The 24,683-nt window shown below is 29.4% G+C and overlaps 1 protein-coding gene across 4 annotated transcripts in view; it reads right to left on the bottom strand.

The window, feature by feature from the left end:
- Window positions 1-318: 318 nt before the first annotated feature.
- LOC130899883 (5-hydroxytryptamine receptor-like) overlaps window positions 319-24,683 on the bottom strand; it is a 350,025-nt gene continuing 325,660 nt past the window's right edge. For all 4 annotated transcript variants that reach the window (XM_057810059.1, XM_057810060.1, XM_057810054.1 and 1 more), the window contains 4 exons: window positions 17,218-17,327; window positions 12,283-12,626; window positions 10,517-10,696; window positions 319-6,934 (listed from right to left, as the gene is read on the bottom strand). In XM_057810059.1, coding sequence (XP_057666042.1) covers window positions 6,366-6,934; window positions 10,517-10,696; window positions 12,283-12,626; window positions 17,218-17,327 — 1,203 coding nt within the window. In that variant the 3' untranslated portion in view covers window positions 319-6,365. The remainder of the gene's footprint in view (window positions 6,935-10,516; window positions 10,697-12,282; window positions 12,627-17,217; window positions 17,328-24,683) is intronic.

Here is a 24,683-nt window from a genome sequence, read left to right as displayed (position 1 = left end):
CAAAATTTCGTTCGAAGGTTTTGCGATATTTTTGACGTATTGTTACACATGCAAAGAACTTTCTGATATCTAAATACTAAAGTTGCAAAAAGTATAGGTTTTTATAGAACTATCCCAACTGTATGGAAAATCGCACAAGACCCTTAGAGAATAAGAAATTCTCTAAATTATGGTTGATTATAGGTATTTGTCACCTTCCCGATCTGTCAAAAATGTCAAGTTATATCAATATAACAATTTTGAAACATTGATGATCAAGATTTTGTAAATTTCACAACTGTTCCGATAGGTATAAAGCATTTGGAAATGAAACAGTCCTTGATTACATTACTTTTTATTATATATTTGTCCAACAGTTTAGAGATGAACGATATTTACAATATTCAATAAATTCTAAACATTTGGGCGTGGATATTAACCATAACATTTTTGTACATCAACATTAATATAGTTTTATTCGAATATAATGATAATTATAATAAGGAATATTATCACATTATGAGTTTGTTCAGAAACTTCATTACTCAAAAAAAGTGTATCTTAGAGTAAACATTTATGGAAACATCTAACATTAAATGTAGTGCGCTTGAAACTTAAATTTATATTTTCTCTGAATGAGACTCATTTATTCTACTGTTATTTAGGTCAGTAATCTTTTAATATTGGATAAAAGGACATATAAATTAGATTCCGCATGTATCAATAAACGTATTTTGGATAATACAACATATTTTTTTTGTAAAGAAAAATTAAAAAATAACAAATAAAAAATACTCGTATTCATATGGTAAATTGTAGTACATTTTGTGACCTCAATATTTTAGTTATTCAATACATCAACTTCACTCATATATCAACAATTATTGTGTTTCTCTAAATGAATAATGCACTTTAAAAGCTAAACTCACTGGAACTTTAAACATGGAAAATTCACTGTTATTATTAATTTAACATCATAAACGGAGAGTTTTGTATCTCTGATTGTTTGAATATATATGCTGTAGTCAATTGGCGAAATCGGACAATGACCGAAATTTATACTTATAACGTGTTGTTGACTTTGCAATATTCTCAGATCGCAATGTAGATAAATTTGGCAATGTATTTAATTCGCAATGTGTAAATTTTTCCTCATTATTTCGGCCACTGATCATTTTGGGCAAATTAGTAAATCCCACATCACGAAGGTAATCTCTTTATGTGCAATGCGAAAGAGTCACAAAATAAGGAATCATAACTTCTTTTATTCGATTTGATTCGCATAATTCGATGAAAATATAGAATATATACCAGAAATTTACGAGGCTGGTTTGAATAAACTTTATATTGGGTCTGATAATAGATCCAGAATTCTATTAGGTGATTTTAAATTATTAATAAGTGAAGTTAAAGAAGCACAAAGATTACGAGAATAAGCAAGCGTACTTTCATCTAAACAATATGGAGGATTGAAGAGATTTGATTTGATAAATATTGGACAAGATGAAAAACAAATTTTCTCCAAATATTTTAATTGGACTTTAATCTATAACTTTCACATTTGAAAATCTTTTCAGATTTACGACATTCTCTTCGCCGTGTGTTTTCTATGATTCTGTCTTCCCAATCGTGGAAGAACGTTAAAAAAGGTGCTAAAATCAAATCGCGATGTATTCTAAAGGCCCCTTCCGAAACATTTTGGTGCTTTCCAATAATTCATTTATTACACTATTCTCGAACAAATTATTAATTGATTCTTGAGTACTAATTTGAATGTCGGATAGGGTGAAAAATCGGCCAGATTAGGAACAATTTGAAGATATTGCAGATATCTTGAAGTCATTGGGGTGAACTGACAAAAGGTGAGCACTGTGAAAAAACGGATGATTCACACATTTCGCTTGAGTATAGAGATGTGATAACTTGGGGTCAAAGAGTATTTTGACAACCTCTTTGAAGTTTTGAGGTCAGTTTCTGATATTTCTCTGTATATTATTTTACATTCAAACACACTGTATTTAAATTTTCACAAACATTTCTGCTCGAAATTTAAAATAAACACATCCAACTGTTTTATTCTTACATTATAAATACCTGATAATTACCTTAAAATTACTAGTTGTTATAATCAGTGAAATTTACAGAAAAATGTATTACGTACATGTCGCACCTTGCGATTCGCTTTTGGATTTTATACAGGGTGTTAAAATGTAATTGAACATCTAAGGTTTATTTACAATTACAATTTGCATGTTATAATAACCGGGTCTAAATATTATGTTATAATATATTAATGAGATACGTATTATATAATACCTTTAACTAAACATTTTAGTACCCTGTATACGCAAAAATAGAGCTTATAATTATTCACAACTATATGTTAGTTAAAATATGGAAGTAAGTATAAGATCGTTATTCTTGAGTGAATTTATTTCGAGAAATATTCACTTTAAGAAAAAGACACTACCAATTGTATTATATACAGGGATTATAGGTTGGCAACTAGATTTTGTTTTATATTCTATTTGATTCTAGTTTTTTGTAAAATATCTAATTGAAGTATTTTTGCCAATTATGTCAATAAAACTAATTTCTTTCAATTTGGCAGATATTGAACTGACATTGACATTGAATCTTTTGTGAAAAAGGACTTGATGGGAATATGAATGTGGAATGTGTTGAACAAATTGAGCCACAGTTAGCTTCACTGGATTGTGGCAAAAAGTATTCAATGAATGGTAGGTCATTGATATAATTTTTAGTATCTATCTCACCTCATACTAGTTATTTTTTCTATATTAAGATTGCTAAATGGGCAATCCTTCAATCTTATTCCCAAAAAATTCCGATATAGATATTTCAGGAATAAAAAATACTGAAGCTGAATGCAATTCAAATATTGCCTTCCTATTATTACCTATTATAATGCAAATCTAATGAATAAATACTTCAATGTTTTGTATTGTATGTTTCATATTTTCCGATTTATGAGTGGTCTCCGTGGTTTCTTTGAGGTATTTTTTTGAGGAAAACATGGATGGTTGGTGTAGGTTATCATACAAACTAATCCTTAGATTAGACTTAACACTATGAAGCCATTGAGAGTCGATAATTTTAGTTATTTCACACAATGTTGTGATAATTTTGAACTTCCATACATTTGAATGGATTCACTAAAATTATACGATTTGTTAGACCAAATATGACTATTTTGCTGTGCAGTATTGCAGTTTGAGTTGAACATGACGTACAGTTTCAACAAAACACTCTATGCAAATTAATAGTGAGTTAAATACAAAAAAATGTGATACATTTTCAAATGAGTTATGTGGTTGAAGTCAAAGCAATTCAACTTAACTGGAGATATGAATATAATAACAGCTTTGAAAAAATTCAAAAATGTAATGAAGTAGACACAGCTGTAAATGATACGAGACTCATTTGAATGTGACAGCTTTAAAAAATTAATAATTATTTATATATACAAAAGCAATATGAATTACAAAGGTAAATAATGCGGAGGAAATATTTCCAATTGTAAATAAGATACTCCTCTTGCAGAAAAATTGCAAAATATTTTGTTACCGCAACTCGGAAATGATAGTAAGAAAAAATGTTCTCTGTATAACATAACAAAACATGTTAAATGCGTAAGAAACAAGCTGGTTTAGAAAACTGCACCTGAAATTTCAACCAATTTGATAAAAATGAGCTCATTAGGATTTCACTTGTGGCTGAAGTTTCGATTTACCGGAATAAATTGTGATTGAGCGCGGTGCTTTACGATAAGTAAACTGACAGCAGGTATACTGATAATAATGTAGTTTGAAACATTAACAGTCCTTCAGTATGATATATATTCTTTTGTCATTGTTTAGAAGATTAGAAAGTGATGTAGTTATTAAAAGCTTTAAAGTAAGATATTAACACGATTCAAGTAGTAGTATCTACCAAATTTCAAGTATCCTTGTTTTAAATGTCTTCTCATTATTTTTCAATATTTTTTGTTATGATATACCAAACTTTGGAATTCTCCAGTTAACTTTCAATATTTATCCCAATTAGTATAGATTTTATGTCAACATAAGCTAAATCAACTGTTTTTATGACTTTATGACTATGATGAAATAGTTCCATCCTCTGTTTTTAACACATTTAGTCAAATGTGCACTTATTTTAATTTTAAGTGAAGAAAACATATTTATAAATTAAAGTTCATACGTATTTGAGACAGAATAACTCTAAAACAACGAGTGGCTACAGGTGATATAGGTACTATAGTTACAATATATATGTCAGCTTTCGAGTGTCGAACATGCTAATCACTGTCTAGACTGTTAATATCACAATATTATACATATACATGTCACTAACGGATATTTTTGGTGAATGATAGGAAATCACACAGATTTAAGTAATCATAGTTGTCAACTTTTTGTATCGATCTAATATGTTGAGAACACAATGCAAATTGGAAAATTGGAAGAACAGCTTTACAAACATTGAATTGTCTACTTTTGATTTGTTATTACGTATTTACAATAAAAGTGAAAAATTGCATAACATTTAAACTTTGCACTACTAATGGAAAGACTTCGTAGCGTTGGAACAATATATCTTTGTTCTAATTCATAACATTATTTCTTATTATTTCTTAATTTCCTCATGATTACTGCCGAGAAACAATTAGCTATACATACAACTCTGTTGTTTTGCATATATTCATGTATTTTTCATTATATTATGCCTAGAGCCAAGGACGTATATAACAGCATTTATTTCAGACACAGCTTTTCAATTCCTTCTCACATGTTTATTAAGTCTTATTTCAATCACTTTCATTTCCAATTCCTCAGGTCTGTACATTTATGGAAGGAAAGGACCTCGTTGAGTCTGGTAGGTAATATAAACTTGTACTCCTTACAGTTGTCTTTTATATTAATCAATTTAGATGTGACAGGAACAAAACCGTTTTATTTTCAAACCCTTTTTTAAAGATGGCATAAAAATTATGTCTTGATTTACACCTTCATACCAAACCTTTAAACAAACAATGATTCACAAGGCACTGATAGGAGGAACATTTTTATAATCAAAACGAATTTTATTAATTTCGCCATTGCTATTTAAGTTTTATGGAAACTCGATGTTAAAAATAGACCAGCCCTGTTTCTTGTGACAATTTCAAATGTGTCAGTCTTATTTACTGCGTTTTTTTGTATCTGATTCCGATATTTAGAGGAATAATTTATGAGTTGAAATTAGGTAACTGATTTATGTAGTTTTTCAAATTCGTGTTTAAGATTTAAACAGGCTTCGTTATATCATAAACGATAACCTATTAAATATCCCGAATTAGGAATAGTTCGTTTCTAAATCAGCTTCAAATCTCAGCAGTGATGAAAATTGTTGGAAATTAAGAAATATACCTTACGTTACTCTATCGAACATATACATTAGTATCATAATTATGACTCTATAGTATTCAATTTACTCCATTAATATTTTATTTATTTAAAATACATTATTATAAGCGATATGGTTTTGTTTTTTAAAATGTTTTCGAAATTACAGAATTTGTTAAGCGTTAAACGTTTATATCTTCAGAGCACCTAGTTACTCGAATCTAAGAAAATAGTAGAAATATGCCAAAGTCGGGTAGTTTTTTTACTGAAAAAATTTTCTGTCTGGATTTATTATTGTAAGTTTCCAAGTAACAGATTATCTGTTACTGTGTTGATTTTATAAGAGAATGTTATACTGTTTATACAATCCCTTAATCAGAGGAACATGCATTTATTTACGGATATCTCCATAATATTCTATTTGAAATTCATCCATATATAAACAATAACGTGCTAGATCTTGCTTGCCTCTGAATGAAAATCTATTGAGATGAGATATTTATGGTTTTAATAAAAAACTGTATTTCGAGAAACATTCCACTTAATTATAGTAGACATATACTTTTATATAATTTTGATAAAGTAATAAAATAGTGTTAGGAGTTATATAAGAAGAAGTAATAAATATGAGATTCTGGTTATTCGGGAGGTGTCAGAAATATCAATAAATATATATTCACTGTTTATCATAGAAGGCGTTATAATCTATTATTCCATATAATTTTGTTCATTTAATATAATTTACCTCATTATATTGGAACTTACAAGTTTCAAATCAATCTATAATTTATCACTTTGCGAGTTGTCAATTTAAAACTAACTGCGAAAATCATCAAATTATTTCATTTCAACAAATTAAATTTTAGAAAATATGCTTTGAAACATTAGTAAACTAATATAAAAATATATTTCTGACTATGGGTAGACCAAGACCCAATATTTCTCACCCCTAGGTCCACACACGAAAATCTTCTTATTTTATCTCATTTTACCAGATCTGTAAGTCCGTGGTCCCCTATGACCCCCACACAAAATTCTTTTGAATGCTTGTCGAAATTCCGGACTGAAAATGGTGTATATAACTGGATTAAGAGTTGAATTGAAGTATCCCAGCCAAAGAGCAAAACTCATAATATAACCGCTAATGTTACAGGCATCACCACATAAAGGTAAAAGAAGAGCCAAAATAAAAAATGGTAACCAACACATTACAAAAGCACCTGTAATTATTGCTAACGTTTTGGCTGCTTTCCTCTCTCTTTTGGCTTCCAAACTTTCTTTTTTCTCCTTTTTGGACGGCAGAAGTTTGTCTACGGATGCTGGACACGAAGGAAGTTCTTTACTTAATGTTCCTGCCCGACTAATCGTTTCGCTTTGGTCAGCAGCTGAACCATTGTTGGCTGCTTTAGTTTGATAAACGTTATTCTGACCATCGGTGGCTTTGGAAATAGTAAAAGCTGTCGTTTTTTGTTCAGTTGTTGTTGACTGAGTTTCTGTTAATGCCAGAGAAAGATTTTTTGGAACATCAGGTGCCGTTATACTTTTTTCTGTAACAGAATCAAAACGTTACTCTCGTATACTATACATATTAGAAAATATTATCAAGATAGTTCAGCAGCCATATTCATCAAAAAGTAATTAATATTTTCTGTATCGTGTTGTGTTTGACTGTATGCCTGGCCCCATTAAGGAACAGCTCTATTAGGAACAAACCAACTGTGACCGGGTTTCCAATGAAAATATTTCCACCTCAAGTGACATGAGATTCTTCTGCGCCATGCCCTGAGCTACCTATTCAAAACAAAAATAAATAGAAACAAAGAAATCCTGAAACAGTTATATCTATATTTAAATAAATTGCATTGATTAATTGAATAATTAGCTCTGTTTTATATTGTTTTTCAGATTGTGCGAATAATCTTTTTATTTTATTAAAATAGTATTTAGTAGAAGGTTAAGAATAGACGATTGATAATAATACGATTGAATTATGTAATTCCTTGCCGGTTTTGGCAAGAAGACAGAAACGTGCTTTGATTTGTGCTCCGTATGAGTACTCAATTTATAGAGATTATACGAGCAATTAAAAATAAATAAGTCATAACAATGATGTGTAATTAAATCAAAAGTGCCATTAAAGAGTCAAAATTATAAAAATTGTAGAGAAAGTAAAAAAATTCATCTCAGAATATCATTTAAATTAGTCAAGGTCAACAAGTCAACGAAATTACTAGTCGATAACTAAACGAGAATACAAAAATATAATTAAAAAACAATTACTAGAATACTACTATCTCAAAGAATAGACAGGAGCGGAATTACATAAAACCAGAGAATGGAGAGCCACCTAGAAATATTTAAGAAAAGGAAAAGTTACTGGGAAGAATATGGAAAGGAATAGGACGGTTATGTTTTAAGAAAAGAGATCATCTACCAAATCACAAAGAAAAATTGAAGAGGATATAGAGCTGAATTATGATAGAAATACGAGAGTTTATGGAAAAGTTATCTAAAGAAATTAACAACATGAAGATAGATCAGCAAGAATGCAAAGATAAAATATTGAGGATGAAAACCAAAAATGAAATACTAAGTAAAAAGAAGGAACAAATGCTAGAAATGATTATAAATATAGAAGATAGAAAAGTAAAAAGAATAGAACGTGTAGAAAAGAAAAAAATATAATATAGTAGTACAAGAGCTACAGTACAAGGAATAATGCGAAAAATCAAGGAGAAATTTAGATATAGTTATGAAGACATACAAAGCTGTTAAACTCGGCGGTTTAATAAAATAAACAAATTCAAATGATAAAAAAATGGATCATGCACAACAAATATTGATTTAAAAACAAAGCTGATCATAGAATATCCATTCAAAACGATATGTCACGAAAGATAGAGAAATACACTCTGGAAGTAATTAACAGAAAAATAAATAATAGATTATGTAGTGATAGAACGACAAAGGACCAGAAATTTGCAGCGACCACTGTGTAGTAGAATCCAATGAAATAGACACTCCTAACAGACTGGCAGAAGACATTAATAGTACGAGTAATAACTAAACGAAATAACCAAATATCGAAAGGCTTCACTACAAATATGGGATTAAGACAAGGGGACAAGCATAAGTTCATTACAATTCACAATATTCATAGACGAGAAAATGAAGAGATGCACTGTTGAGTAAAAAATATGTGTGGGATATTCGATAGTACAAAGAATTAACATCAGTGAAGGAGCATTTGTAAACGATATTATACTAATAGCAAAGAACAAAAAAAGAGTTATAAGAAAACATTGAGGTGTGGTACAAAGCAGTAATAGATATAGACACGAAAATAGACAAGAACAAGAAAAAAAATGGTTATTTGGGAAGAAGAGAAAATACAGAAACACCGGAACTCTACCAATACCTGGGAACAATAATATACGAAAACGGGACACAAGATGCATATATAAATAACAGAATTGCAGAAACCAATGAACTATATTACGCCATGAACTCTAATATATAAAAAATACTAGAGACGCCAAACTAAGAATATTTAAAATATTGACAAATTCTAACAATACAGAAAGGAAAATATAAGGAACAGAAATGACATTTCCACGAAATGCTGCTAAATCAGATCAGAAAAGATATAATCGAACATTTCACCATATAAATCTGAGAATAAAATCTATCTTAGACAAAAGTGGAAAACGACTATGATGCGGATATATTAATATTACAAAATAAATAGATCGGTAAACAAAAAATTGAAGCTACACAACCAAAGATTCTATTATTACTATAAAATACAGATAGGAAAACATAAGGGAGAGAAATAATATATCTACGAAACTTTGCTAAATCAGATTAGGAGGGATGTATTCGGAAATTGGACCATCTAGCTCTAAGAATAAAATCAACCTCAGACTAAAATGGAAATTAAAGTTACGCAACCGAAGATTCTATTAGTACTATAGAGTACAGAGTGTTCCATTCGAGAGATGAAAGTATATGGAAGGTTCTAGTTTCCGACAACCCTGTGTATAAAAGAGAGAATAATTAAAATTAAATCGATAACGGATATAATGTATCATATCGTCGCTTATGTTCTAACACCGTGCCAAAAATGACATTTTAGGAGAGCAAAAAAACTGTGTTGAAAATTTATAAACATAGATCCATTTCAATATTTTTGTATCAGGTGCATATTTCTGTTTGTGAAACAAAATTTTTTTCTTCAACGTATAGTAAGCGCTAGAGCGTTGATTTTTGTTATAAACGTATCTCTTAAAGGTTTCTATATAACCTATAGAAAGCTTAAAAAATATGGAAACAATCCAAACCCGATATAATATACAGGATTTTCCAATAAAGAAATCATCCAATTGGTTTGTGATTAATACAGTTATATAATACTCTGTATAGTTTGTAATGATTTCAAAAGATGCAAAATATATCTATTATTTTTCCTAATAACTATTTTTGATATCTGTTAAAATAACCCATATACTAACTTTGTAAGTCAAGATACATACAGCACACGAACAACAACTATAATTTCACATAAATAAGAGCTTGATTTCCGGTATACTAAGCATAAGTAAACATATAGATAACGGATGTCGACATGGTGTTTTTTTTTAATTAAATGTCCATTGACGCCAATGGTTTAAGATGAAGTTTTTACTGATTTTCTTTTATTAGATATAATGTGATATATTTTTACTTCGAGCTATTATAACTATATTCGACAATACAGACGTAGGAATATCTCGTATTTTACTAGTAGAATAGAGTTTTTATGATTTTCGTAGTAAAATAATAATGAAAACGATAATAACGCCTTATTATGGGCGTCGTAATCAAATAGGTACAAACTGCCATTTCAATACTCAATTTACGTTTTGAATAAGTTCTTGCAAAAATGTCTTAATATGAGCATCCAGATTAAGTCCAAATGGATAATTTCAATATTTTAAAACTACTTCCAGCAAAGTAGTGCACATTAGATTAATTGATAAATAATTAAGATTTAAGGAATCATTTTTTGTTACATATAACAAAACTATTAATGCTTTCTGCTCCTAATGAAGTACTACTTTTTGGTCAGTACAAAATAATGTATATTTTACCTCTGTCATCTGTATCTTCCATTAATTCCATAGTTGTTGTCGTGGATTGACCTTCCATAGTCATTAAAGTATTAACCAATGCTTCTGCAGCTGACGATTGCTTATCTGGATTTTTTTTGAATCTAAGGAATTTTCTTTTTGATAGAAAACTTTTATGAACCTGGCTGCTGTCCACTTTATCTGGAATTAAAGAGAATGTTCATAGATGAGCGTATAAAAAATATTATATAGATATATAGATAGCAAACATATCAACTGGCCCTTTACAAGAGATGAAGTAACATTTACTTTAGTCAATAGCAAAAACACCGCTGCTGGCTCTGACGAGATACCCTATTCTTTTTTTAAACATCTACCCCATTTCAACCTTGGTAAACTTTTTAACATATACAACTACATCTGGACCTCACAAAATTTCTCTTGGATAAAATCTTTACCTATCTGATATCTTTACCTCTGCAAATTCAATAAGAAAGAAACTAGTGCATAATTTTCACGGTCAACCTTTCTTGAATTGCTTAATAGGGATCAGTATAACATGGTCCTCTACACAGATCTCTTAAACACCGAAGTTGGAGTTAGATGATCTGTAACGTCAACTGAAAAACACATCCTTCCTCTTTATGTAGTGTTTATACTGTTGAACTATTTGCAATATTACGAGCATGTGAACATACGCAACAGCATTCAAAACCACTTAGGTGTAACAATATGCACATATTCATTATCTGCAATAAATTCCATCAAAAATGCATACACCAGATATCCTTTAATCCAATACATACATGACATATATGAACTTCTGGGAAATAAAAATACTTCAGTTACTATTATATAGGTGCTCGCTCACGTATTATAGGTAATAAAAAAGCCGATTACTTCGCAAAAGCAGCCACTTTACTCAGCTCCATGATTAACCTTCAAATATCTGAGGACGTAAAGGCATACATGAAAGATCTAAATCGTAATATCAAGCAAAATAATTGTAATTAAGTTATATCGACTCTACGTGAAATTCAACCAATAAATAATAAATCTACCAAGTTTGATCTATTCAGGCGAAATATGACTGTCATGCGCAGATTACGCATTGGCCTCACACATTGTCAGCAGGTCCCTCACCAAATTGCCAACATTACCAAACAAAGCTGACAGTAGAACATATTCTATCTGAGTGTCGAAACTACGCCACGGGACGCCACTGGCTTGGTATACAATCGAAATTTAACTTTAGTATAAATATCTGACAAATTCTGTCTTGTTTTGAATACTAAAGATCAATGAGGAAAAGAACGAAGAACTAGACACTCTTATCAAGTACTCGCAGTTAGATTATTCATCCATAAAATCTGAGAACTGAGGATCGTTACAGTACAAAAATCAATAATTGAAATAAATCATGTATATTTGACTGAATTTTCGTTAACATTTTTAATATCTAGCAATTTAACAAGTTATGTGTTGTGAAAATGCTTGATACATTTTTACAATCCAAGATAATATTCAGTTGAGGCTGCCTAAGTAAATCAAACACAGAGAAAATATCAGATTCAATAAATTATATTCGTTTATATTGTGATTGATTACTGTCACATTAACGATGGAAAGCGCGATATATATTTTTTTTGTAATATAGCTTGCAAAGTAAAAAAGCTTATATCATCTTTGACTTTGTAATCCTGTAGAGTTTCTGAAGTTTTGCGTTTGATCTAGTAACCAAACGCCTTATTTGAACTAAAGAGAAAATGTTCAAATATTATACTTACCCAATTTATCCTTGTGTGGTTTGTTCGAGTTATGAGAATTTATTTCTCTTCTCCTCCTTATCCGTTTTCTAGCAGTTTGGAATATTTTCCAGTACAAAATAAATATCATCAAAAGAGGTACATAAAATGTGGAACTTGTGGCGAATATCTGATATTTGACGTCTTGAGACACTAAGCACTGCTTCTTTTCGTTTATTCTGAAGAGATAATCCGGATCCTTAAATTGGGGAATTTGAGGAGAGAGAGATACGACCAATGCTATGGTCCAAATAATTATTATCATTACTCCTATTCTGTAGCTATTTCGTGTGTGGATATAATCTACGTTAGTTACGGCCCAATATCTGAAAAAAATATGATCATTATAACTTCGTGTGAGTAACAAATTTACTAACTTAACTAACGTGATGAATTGTCAATTATAGATTTTATGTATCTAGTTAAAGATTGATTTAAAAAATTAGAACATGGAGGGTGCATGAAAATTTCAAACCAAATATGGGATTAAACCATTAACAAGAATATTTCCAGATTTCAATCGGGATTGCGTAAAATTTTTAAACATAATACTTAAAATAAATGTGGTCATACATATACATGTACGTAATGGCCATTTTTTTGGATATCAATTATGGAAACTAAAAAGTTGGTATGTACCAGAATACATTTTCTCACTTTGTGATATTTGTTTTAGTGTAACATGGCAATCCAACAATGTTATGAACCTTGTTAATGTCTGTTGGGATTAATAGTTGTAATGAACTTTTCAATGTTTCTTGTTGTATATATATGTATATGTATATATTTAATTTTTGGTAGTGGTATTTTTCCGAGCTTTCAAATACTTTGTACATAAAATAAAAAAAAAATTAAAAGAAAATCCAAATTTAGTAGTCATTCCATCTGACAAAGTTAATTGCACAGTTATTATGAAGGAACAACAATATATAGATTTATCCAGAGAACTAATTGATTATAATACATCGTATAAGAACTTACTAATAGTTCAACTCATATAACAATTAGTATTGTAATAAATTTATAAAAAAAGTTTTCAAAAAAAATTGACAATGGCAGTAAAGACAAATTAACAAATTATAATGGTATTTCTACTAAATTTTAATGTTTACCAAAAATTCATAAATCTACTCTAATCTACCCATTATAATAGCAATTTACACTCCAATTGAACCTCCTTTAAAATCAATGATATTAATGAAACTTTCAATTTATGGTATTATAACAGAATTATGTTCTATTAGGCTTAGATGTAATCTGACTCTCTAGTAATATCCACTTAAATATATTTCTTACAGCTCTACAACACAAGTACAGAGATGTAAGTGAAAATTGCGAAAAGAAACTCTAGTAGAATTAATAACATTAATTTTAAATATTTCAATAATTCATATTTTTCTTATAAAAATAAAAATTACTAACAAATCTCTGGAACACTTATAGGCTTTCAAATATCCCCTATTAGCAGATTATATAATGGATTTTGATTTGGACTTTGTAATATTTGTTTCACCGTCCAAGTTATTCATTTAAAAGTATATTGATGATATAATTTCATCCCTTCCATATAACGGAATTGATAATTTGCTATTTCACTCTAATAGGTTCGATCCCCATATACAATTCACTATAGAAAGGGAGAATGCTGAATAATCGTTGACAGCCACTTTGACATCATACGTCAATTCCGATATTGTTATTTCATATATTTATACACTATTACCATACAAAGAATCAGTTTCCGGAAATTTCCGGAATCTTCAAACATAATATTAAGATAACTTACAGCCAAATCCTTAATATTCAATTTATTTTTGCTAAAATAAAAGATAAAACCCCAATTAATAAAATTAATTATATTCCGATATTATGTTGCTCAAAATAAACAGTGTATTAATAATAAAACTTTTTTGATAACGTGAGGATAATTTAAGCAAATTTTTTAGATTGTGAGGAAACAAATAGTGGCCTAACCAATTCTAATCTATAAAGATAAATTTTGACGTTTCGACTTTTCTTTAAGTCTTTATCAAAATATGGTATTGGCACTGACAATTTGCTTATTTATATTGATCTATAGATCACCTTTATCATGAACATCAAAATAAAGATAAAATCAACTCAGAACTTTGTTCCAATAAGAAAAATTAATTTTTTCTTTGGTTTCCACATCTCAAATATATAGCGGTAATCAATTAAATTTATTAGAATTTACAAAATAGAGCTATAAATTTTACTTAAATTATTCAGATCTTTTTTATTATTTATTGCTTTTTCGTTCTTACGAATGTGAACCATTTCTAAAAATTCCCTTTTTCGTGTATTAGATTCCGCTTAGTTGATTTTATCCTTATTTTGATATTCATGATGAAGGTGATCTATAGATCAATATAAATAAGCAAATAGTCAGTGCCAATATCATATTTTGATAAAGACTTAAATAAAAACCGAAACGTTATTAATTGCTACTCTAGTGTACATTTTACTAACTAAATTTTCCATACATGTACCTAAATTTTCAGAGAATTATCTAAATTGGCAATACAGACAAAGGGATAAAATGTTTAATGTTAGACGCACAAAACCGATGAAATTGATTAATACTGCTGGCGTGTATGAGATAATGATTACAAGTCAGGGTTTGAGATGGGACTGATGGTTGTTGCTGTATGCTTTCCTTGTGCTAGATTGCCTGCTAGAGAATTTACGGCATAATAATGCATTGATTATATATATATATATATATATATATATATATATATATATATATATAAATTTATTTTTTCCTCTTTCTAAATTCTTGGGTTCGTAGGTTGTTTGGATAAAATAATGACACTTCGATAAAATATCACATTTTTATGTATAACTTAACGTTTCGCTCCTTCCTTGGGAGCATTTTCAAAAGAATTTTCTTTTAAATCTCTCAAAAGAATTTTATTTTGAAAATGCTCCCAAGGAAGGAACGAAACGTTAAGTTATACATATCTAACATAAAAATGTGATATTTCCTCGAAGTTTGATTATTTTATCCAAACAACCTACGAAACCAAGAAGTTAGAGCGAGAAAAAAAATTGATATATATATATATATATATATATATATTGATATATATTGATATATATTGATATATATATATATATATATATATAAATATATATATATATATATATATATATATATATATATATATATATTTCTTTAATTCCTTGTTTCTTACACCTTTTGATATATTAATGCATCTAAATGTTCTTGACTTTAGGTCAAAATATTTTGATAAAGACTTCAAAAATAAGTCGAAACGTCGAAATTTATCTTTCTTTTAGAAATTATCAAAAAAAACTAATTTTCAAACAGAAGAGTTCTAAAATCAAGAACATTTAGATGCATTATATTCAGGTCTAAGAATTATCAAACATATAATTTTATTTTCCGGCACTAAAAATAGAGCTTAACTACCACAAGCACCTGAGGCGTGAATTAGAACTTATGTCATTTATTAAATTATACCATCTTGAACATGAAAAAAGGTCTAATTTACATTCATTTAGTGGTGCTTCATTTGAGTAGAGTTCCCTTACGCTCAAAATACAGGACATTTTAATTAGAAGGTTTCCTTTGAGCGTTTTATTACGACACACAAAAAAATCTGATACAAAAATCAAAGATACTTTGGCAAGTTTGTAAGTTACGGTTAACACGTTTCAAGAGATCGAATAAACATACCAACCGTAATAGAAAAAACAATTCATTTTGGAAATAGTTTCAATTATGTTTATAAATTTTAGGTATTGTTTTGTTCTTGAAATACTTCGATAATACTGAATATTTTCATATCTATGAATAAATGCAACAATTTCAGAGTTAAACCGAAATTTACATTATACGCCTTAGTTATCAGATAGTTTTGATTCAACAAATTTAATTTACAGAAGCTTCAATATTCTTTATTGAATTTCAAGTAACACAATAGAAAATAGTATCTGATATATACAATTCGATTAAACAAAGCCTTTTCATCTATCTGGAAAATATATTTGGGTATTGATTCAATTATTGTTTAGGGATTTATTTTTGTCTGGAAATAATGAATATTGAAGTGAATCTTTAAACTCAAAGGCAGTTGAATATTTTATTTGGATTTGGAAAAAATCTGGTCTCTTCAAGTATAACATTTTCTATTTATTAAATACAGATCGTTAGATGCCAAATTTTACAATTATGATGTTTCATGATTACATTAGGAAGAGACACTGTTTCATTGAAGAATACTTTGGCACGTTTTGATCGTGCATATTCCCAAAATTATATCTGCAAACTCGTCAAAAGTTTTGTTTTCTGATCACTCTTATAGCAAACTTACTTTATATGAATAATATTTAGTATTACGTCAGATTCTGACTATATATTTTTCAAAAATATCCAGCTTCGTAGATATTTGTCGTCCATATAATTTTGGATCGTATTCTGATTTGAACCTAAGAAAAGTTGAGTTCAGTTTAAGTAGTTTCTGTACGTTCCGAGCCAGTTGAATTTCTTATAGCTAGACAGTTTAATAAAACTTTCCAACTATTTTATTTAACTAAGCTTTTCTTGTTGATTTTATTCGACCACCACTATATTCTAATATTTAAAATTGGAAGTCGTTTTATCTAGAGAGATCTATATTTCAGAAAACACCAACAATCATATAGAATATTTCTATACAGTGAAAATATAACTATGAAATCCACTGTATTCCAAATAAAAAAGGTGTTTTCGAAATAACTGATGCGTTTTTTATTCAAGACTGCACTCAATATTTTCTTTAAGTTATAGTTACATTCATTGTTAAACTATAGAATATTTGAATATTTAAAATTTAATCGAAACATAAGTTTCTCTTGATAAATAGTTCAGTAAAAAATTATTATATTTACCTGTCAACAGCTATGGCCACTAAATGCAAAATTGAAGCTGATGAACAGAGAACGTCTATAGACGTCCACATGTCACAAAGTTCTGGACCCATGATCCAATTATTACTTATCTGGAACAAAAACAGAATTGTACAAAAAAAGTTATCCGTGTGCATAAATAGAATTCTTCTCCGATCATTGCCTTTGTCATAAATTAAAAAATGTAAACTAAACATGTTTCCAAATTGTCTACATTTTTAACTACAATCATAATGTGGCCTTGCGTTCAATTAGCGATTCTCGTCTTAAATACTGCGTTGAACTGATACAATTCTCTGATAGATCATGATCTATGTAGCTGCAACAGGAAAATATTTTGTCTTTTTTGTAATAAATTATTGAATGAATAATTTTTTTCTATTGAGTATCATCTAAGAATACACTTCCCTTAATATGCATCAGTTGCATGTATACCAGTAAGAATCAATTTTATACCGATTGAAGTAGATTAGGAAAAATATTTTGGAGTAGTCCTCTGGTCCTTTCTTCAATATGAGAAACTAACATCAATAATAATACATTCCATTACTAGGGTGAAATATATACGAAGAAATTTTTGAAATACTTACAGGGTGTTACAAGATGAGAATATTATCGAAAATAAGAGAAGGCGTTAACAATTTGCTCCCACCAGTAAAAATATTTACATAAAACCAGACAGCAATGCCAGATATGAATCTTATCTAGAATCTCAATTATTTCAATTGCTTAATCTTGTTAACAAACTCTTTTCTTCATCTTATATAGCTAAGGAGGTAGTTTTTTTTGCGCTTCATCTTTACTCGAAATAACTCGTCTGTCCTGACGTGTTACGTGACATATTAACGTGACTTCTGGTGTGTGACCATTACACGTGGGTTGCATATGTAACATGTGACATGTTGACGTAATACACGACTTTTCGACCCCGCCTATCCTCCTAAGTGCCGATTGCTCCATACAAATTGACGACATCAGATGCTGATACCTTTTTCGCATAAAATTTATATAATTTAGCGGGTTTAAATAGAGGATATTTCACAAGAAAATATTTTACCGATACAAGATTTTTAAAACAGTTGGTATTCTGGTTTGTTTATGTAATGATATGTGAGGGGGTAGAGAATGTATGTATAATTCTTAATATAGTTGAAATAATCTGAAATATTCGACGATTCTTCCACTTTTTCATTGATGTTTTTACTTCAGATAGTTTTCATGTTAAATTTGTTTGGCAGTCAAAAGTAATAACTTCTGTATAAAATGCTTGAGATCTAAAATTGACGTGATACATGCAATTTCTGCATAATTGGAAGTACTGGTTTCAGCAAATTCATCTGCTTTATAATTTGGTGCGGTGTTCATATGTGATAGATCTAGCTAACTAATAAGTGAATGATTTGTTTTTCAAAAATGATCTGATTTTATGCAAATCCTGTAAGATAGTATTATTCACGGTACTATAAAATATACTACATATTTCAGGTCCAAGAATATTTCTAATATTGTAACATTTTCCGTTTATATAAACAATCGGTTGCGAACTCAAATTTGAGGAAAGCGTGAAAGTGTGAAATGAAAGTTATTTGCTATAGATTTGTCAGAGGTGAAAAATATTCAAAGAAAACCCTAAATGTTTAACGTTCAGCACCTGCTAAACATGAAAATAAATATTTTCTTTTCTAGGGATATCTGTTAGAGTTACATATTTGCCCCATCTATAAAGGCTTCTATGGACTAATCGATAGACATTATTTGTGATAACTAGAAATATTCAATTTCTACAAATAAAATTCCTCAAGGAAATTCACAGTGAAGGGTTTCTTGCAACTGTTTACAAATGCAAATAATGTTGGATATCCACTGGATAAGCAAATTGAGGGTATGCCAATTACTGGAAAGATCTGGTAATAAATAGGATACTTGATTTTCCAATTAATATTCGACTGAATTTTGTATACTCATTGTAATTTTGAGTAAATCGATTTCCAGTAGCTACGACAGCGTTAAATGAGATGAGCAATTAGTACAGAGAGATATTTTTAATAGTAGAAGCCGCTCATTGGTATAAACGAGTATACTGAAATTATGGTCAAATATAATATAAGAAATATGTATAAAAATAATAAAATTTTACTTGCAATAATTAATTAAGATTGTTGGTGTTTTTGCATCGTTTTAATTTTTGTAAAAATTTTAAATTCATAAGTTTCGAAATTCAATATTCAAATTGACGTTGATAGAAATATTGATTCTGATTACTACAGGAATTTTTAATTGGTTAGATTATAAATGACGTTGAATTTTTATTGGTTAGATAAGGATAAGTTGTAGTGAATGATGTTCAATATTGATTGGTTAATTTATGGATAACATTAATTTTCAATAGGCTAGGTCGTTATGAATGTAGCTGGTTAGCTTATAAATGACAATAAATTTTATGGGTTAGGTCGTTATAATGCGAAGTTGAAATTTATAGATAAAGTAAGGTTAGTTAGGTGTTTCCTTGCCACGTTCCCAATAAGAAACCGCCGCTTATATATATATATATATATATATATATATATATATTATTCTTAATTTCTTGGGCTCATAGGTTTTTTGGACGAAATGAAATTATGAAAAGAAAGTCGATCATATTTGATATATTTATTTAACTACACATGTTTCGCTTCTTCATTTGAAACTTTTTGGAAAAAAATATCGTTTTGTTTAATAATGTTTTTAATAAATATACTAATATGTTTTTATCGATCTACAAACATTTCAATCATCAAAGAAGGAATGAAAGGTTAAGTAAAAAATAAAAATATTTACATCAAATTGAACATTTTATATGTTACACTGGAAAAACGTCAGCATTTATTTCATAGATTTTGCAACGTAGCCTCGTTCCCACGAAACTCATTATCATTGCGTAACTTGCACATAAGCGTTTTTTTCTATATAACAATTCCCACTTTATTTACAATTGTTATGTGATAAAAAACTATTTTCAAATAATAATAAAAATTCTTAAAATATAATAATTAAGGATAAAGTACAAAATAATGGATGAAATACAAAATAAGCGAAATTATAAATTGAACAATAGATATCATTATCAATTTTCTGTCCACTTCTTCAGAGTTGTCGATGCCAATTTCAGGTTTTTTTTAGTAAGGATGTTGTGGGTTGTAACAAATACGTAGTTGTATTTTGAGGAATTCTATATTTTCTTATTTCTACACGTATAACATGTGTAGAGAACTATCAAGGCAACGATGAGTGTGCTTGTAGTATATGTAAGCCAGGAAATATTTTTCTCAACAAACGATTTGTTTTTGGAGTTTTGGTCCAGTTTTTGTTTTGTTGTTTGTAGATCGTGCCAACAAAGCAGAACATCCTAAGTATGACTGTAAAATAGAATTTTCATTCACAGTAAATGTTTTGGTTTTTGTGTTCGGAAAACTTATGGTAACGTGTATCGGTTCAGCAATATCGACAGTAACCAAACGTTTTCTTCGAGATTTTGCACATTATAATCTTGCTCGTTAATTACCTAGTATTATAAATTTTTTCTGGTGGTCTACAGGACGTGTGTCCGAATATAATTCGGTTGGTATAAACTCATGTGTCTTGTTCATAGAATTGTTATAAGTAATAATTGCGAAAGGTAAAATACTGAAAGGCTGTTCGTTGGGGTGATCTGCTAAATTTATTCAAATCATTTCTAATAAAGTAGCGTGGAATTTTCCAACGATCCATTACTTTGTGGATGACCAACGCTTGAATATGTTAATTTATCATCAAACCAAACCAAAGTGTTAAAAAAAATTATTGTGAACTGACAACAGATTTTGCACTTTTATCCTCAAGGGGCTTGCTTGAGAGAACTTTGTTAGTTCGTCTCTTATCGTAAGGGCAAAACTTCTTTGAGGTATTTGTAAAATATCAATATCATTGCGTTCGGAAGGTGTTTTCGGAATTTCGGTTATAACAAGGGGTCTATCCAGGTTTTTGCGGCAGATTTTTGTTTCTTCATAACCGCCGCATCACTTGATATAATTTTTTACGCCTCGAGTGATTCCGGTTTGCTGTTATAAAATTGATCTAAAATAGTTGGTATTTGATTTTGTTCTGTTTCTTTAGTAATATTTTTAACATAGTGAATTTCATATTAATTTCCATTAGTATAAATTGATGTGAAATATCTAATATTGGTAGATTAGGTTTATCTTCAACAGCTTATTTTTCTGAGGGTTCAAACAATCTTTGGTTTCTATAAATTGTTGCAAATAGGTGTTCACAATCACTATTTGGTTCATATGGTATAGGAATAATGACGTATTCTTTATTATTGATGATTTTACTGCTAATTACTTTGGTTGTTGCGTAAGAAAACTTCTTATATATATTCAATATATCTATTATTTTTTCATGTAAGTCTTGGAAATTATTTTCTTGAAATATAGTTAAAATGTTTTTATTTTGCTTGTCTAGTAAATAGTTATTAGAATATATATAATATATTATTATAACAATCGATTGATTATTTTGTTTTGTATAGTTCGGCAAAAGAGAAGAATTCTTTTTCTGTGACTTCCCAGTCGACTTCCGGTTTGTTCGGATGACCCTACAATTTCATGAGTAGGGTAAATTGAGTAAGGTGAACATTTGAAATTTCCTAGTTTTGGAAGAAAAGAATGGAAATTCTGATAAAACCGAGCATTGCAATTGCGATAGCATCTATAGTTGTAAGGAAAGGTTCTTCAATGTTTGGATAAATTAAAATCAGGGTAGTAGTTAAAGCATCTTTCAATTCTTGAAAATCTTTTTGACATTTTGTAGAAGTGTTGTCATCGGTTTAGAAATTTTTGCAAAATTCGGTATAAATCTTCGATAGTAGCCAGACGAGTCTCAAAAAGGATTTAATTCCTTGGTGCGTGGGTGAGGGAACTACAATTGATTTTAGCCAGAAATGGCTCAACACCATTTTCTGTAATTATATGTCCAAGGTAGCGACTTCTTTCCTCAAATTTTCGCATTTGTTAGGCTGAAATTTTAGGTCAGCATTTTATCTCTTAAATACATTCGTCAAGTGAAAAATATGTTCGTGAATTGTCGCGTCGGGGAATAAAAAATAATGTCGTCCATTTTATATTCCCGCAAGGTCGTTATCCATTACTCTCTGGAATGTCGAAGGAGCATTTTTTAGACCATATGGAATTCTATGGAATTCAAACTGTCCGTTTTCGACGGTGAAAGCGGTCTTTGGTATATCTTCAGCCATTATTTCAATCTCATGAAACCCGGATGCCAGATCTAGTGTCATGAAAACTGACATTTTCCGAGGTTATCCAATGGATCTCCAATATTTGACAACGGGTATTTATCATCTACGACAACTTCATTTAATTTTCTATAGTCTACGATGACACGCCATGTTTGTTTGCCGGATGCGTCGTTTTTTTTGGCACTACCCACACAGGTGAAGACCTTGAAGAATTACTGGATTGTATAATATTTTGTGAAAGCAATTCACTGATCTGTTCTTTTAGTTCTTGTTTATGGATTTAAGAGAAGCGATATGACTTAACATATGTGGGTTTGAAATTTTGGGTATCTATAGTATGTGTTATTTCATTAGTAAATGTGTCTCCTTTTAAATAAATTTTACGCACAAGCTAACAAAATGGGCCAGCCCTGTCCAGCTACAATGGAATTTTAAAATTCTGTGATTTCGCATTTTTATAAATCAAACAGCCTTTGATGTTTTCTTTTAGCACTTTTTATTATAGCGGGTCGTTTATTTCTTCTTAATAGTTTCTAGGAAAGTCTGTTAATTTATTTCTTTTGTTCCTTTTTGTTCTCGAATTTTATTTAGGTATATAAATAATTTAAGTAAACGCAGTTTTGTTAGTTTTAAATAAATATGCATAGTGAATAGAACGAATTAGTAAAGTGATATTTATAAGTAAATTATTATAATTATCGCGCGGATTTTAGCTATTATACCATAAGTAATTTTTGATGGTAGACGTATTTTGATCACATATATGCATGAATTTCAATAAGAGGATTCACAGGCTTAATTTTTTTTGTGCCATTATGCCCATTTTCAGTTTTAATGCATTTATTTTTTCTGTGTCAGTTTTATGCATATTTTAACAATTAGTGGTGTATTTGATGGTAATGTTGTACATTTACTTCTAGGTATGTAACAATTTTAAATATATTTGTCAATTTCCGATTAATTTATTTTATATTACCTAAGCCACAACGTGACAATAGCGTTATCCAGCACATGTCTATTGTTCGATTTCCAAATGTTATTTAAACGTATGACTTAAACAGTATTTATTTAACAATGCCTAAAGTGAAGCCATCGGTAGAAGAATGGATACGAGGTTACACAAAATTGAATTTTGAAAACAATATATTAATTTGCAGGGCTTGCCTTAAATCGGTAGGTTTAACTTATTTTACATACTTTAAAAAAAATCGAATCATTTTACAGATAAAAAGCAACAAAAAGTACAATATAGTTCAGCATATTAAAACTGCACTTTATTAAGAGAATTTAAATAAATTAAAAAAAGAAAAAAATAAACAACAAACTTTATTGGAATCGATGGCTGGCTCATTAACAAAAATTGAGCAAAAAGAATTTAACGTTGATTTATGTGAAATGATGATATCTTGCAATATTCCATTAACAAAACTAAATAACAGTAATTTTCGTTCATTCCTATAAATATACATGAGCAGACATATTCCCGCTGAATCCACTTTAAGTAAAAACTATATTGACTTGGTTTACAACAACGTACCTAATCGAAAAAATAAATCAGAAAATTGGAAATAATTATTTATGGTTTTGTGTAGATGAAACTACAGATTCATGTGGTCGATATATAGCGCACTTAATGATAGGAATATTGGACGAAGATGGCCCCACTAACACTTTTTTAATAGGTTCTAAGCAGTTAGAACAAACAAATAATAACACTATTATAAGATTCATTCACGATGAGTTAACGATATTTTTTTTGCCGAGCCCCGTTCCAAGTGAAAAAATGTTGCTAATGCTCTCTGACGCGGCTGCCTACATGTTAAAGGCCTATACAAATTTAAAAGTACCTCAAAAGACCTCAAAAGTACGTGGCGCTTCAGGAGTTTTAATTTTTAATAAATTGACTGAAGTGCTAAATAAAAATGAAGGGTATAGAGTTTTAAGCCAAATAGCAAATGTTATTGAGGGAAATTTTGTTGTAGATCTTGCGATAGATGCAACTATTGTTCCTAAATTTAAATATGCACCAATTACCAACGTGGATGTTGAACGAAGTTTTTCTCATTTAAAATATGTGGTGAGTGATAGAAAAATGGGATTTACTGTTGGCAATTTAGAAAAACAAATAGTTATTGGTTTATTCAAAGACGAGTAGTTTGTAATGTTTAAAATT

This window comes from Diorhabda carinulata, chromosome 1, assembly GCF_026250575.1.
Source record: "Diorhabda carinulata isolate Delta chromosome 1, icDioCari1.1, whole genome shotgun sequence".
NCBI classification, from domain to species: domain Eukaryota; kingdom Metazoa; phylum Arthropoda; class Insecta; order Coleoptera; family Chrysomelidae; genus Diorhabda; species Diorhabda carinulata.
The sequence above is the reverse complement of the archived record's forward strand: the minus strand, read 5'-3'. Positions and strand labels throughout refer to the sequence as shown.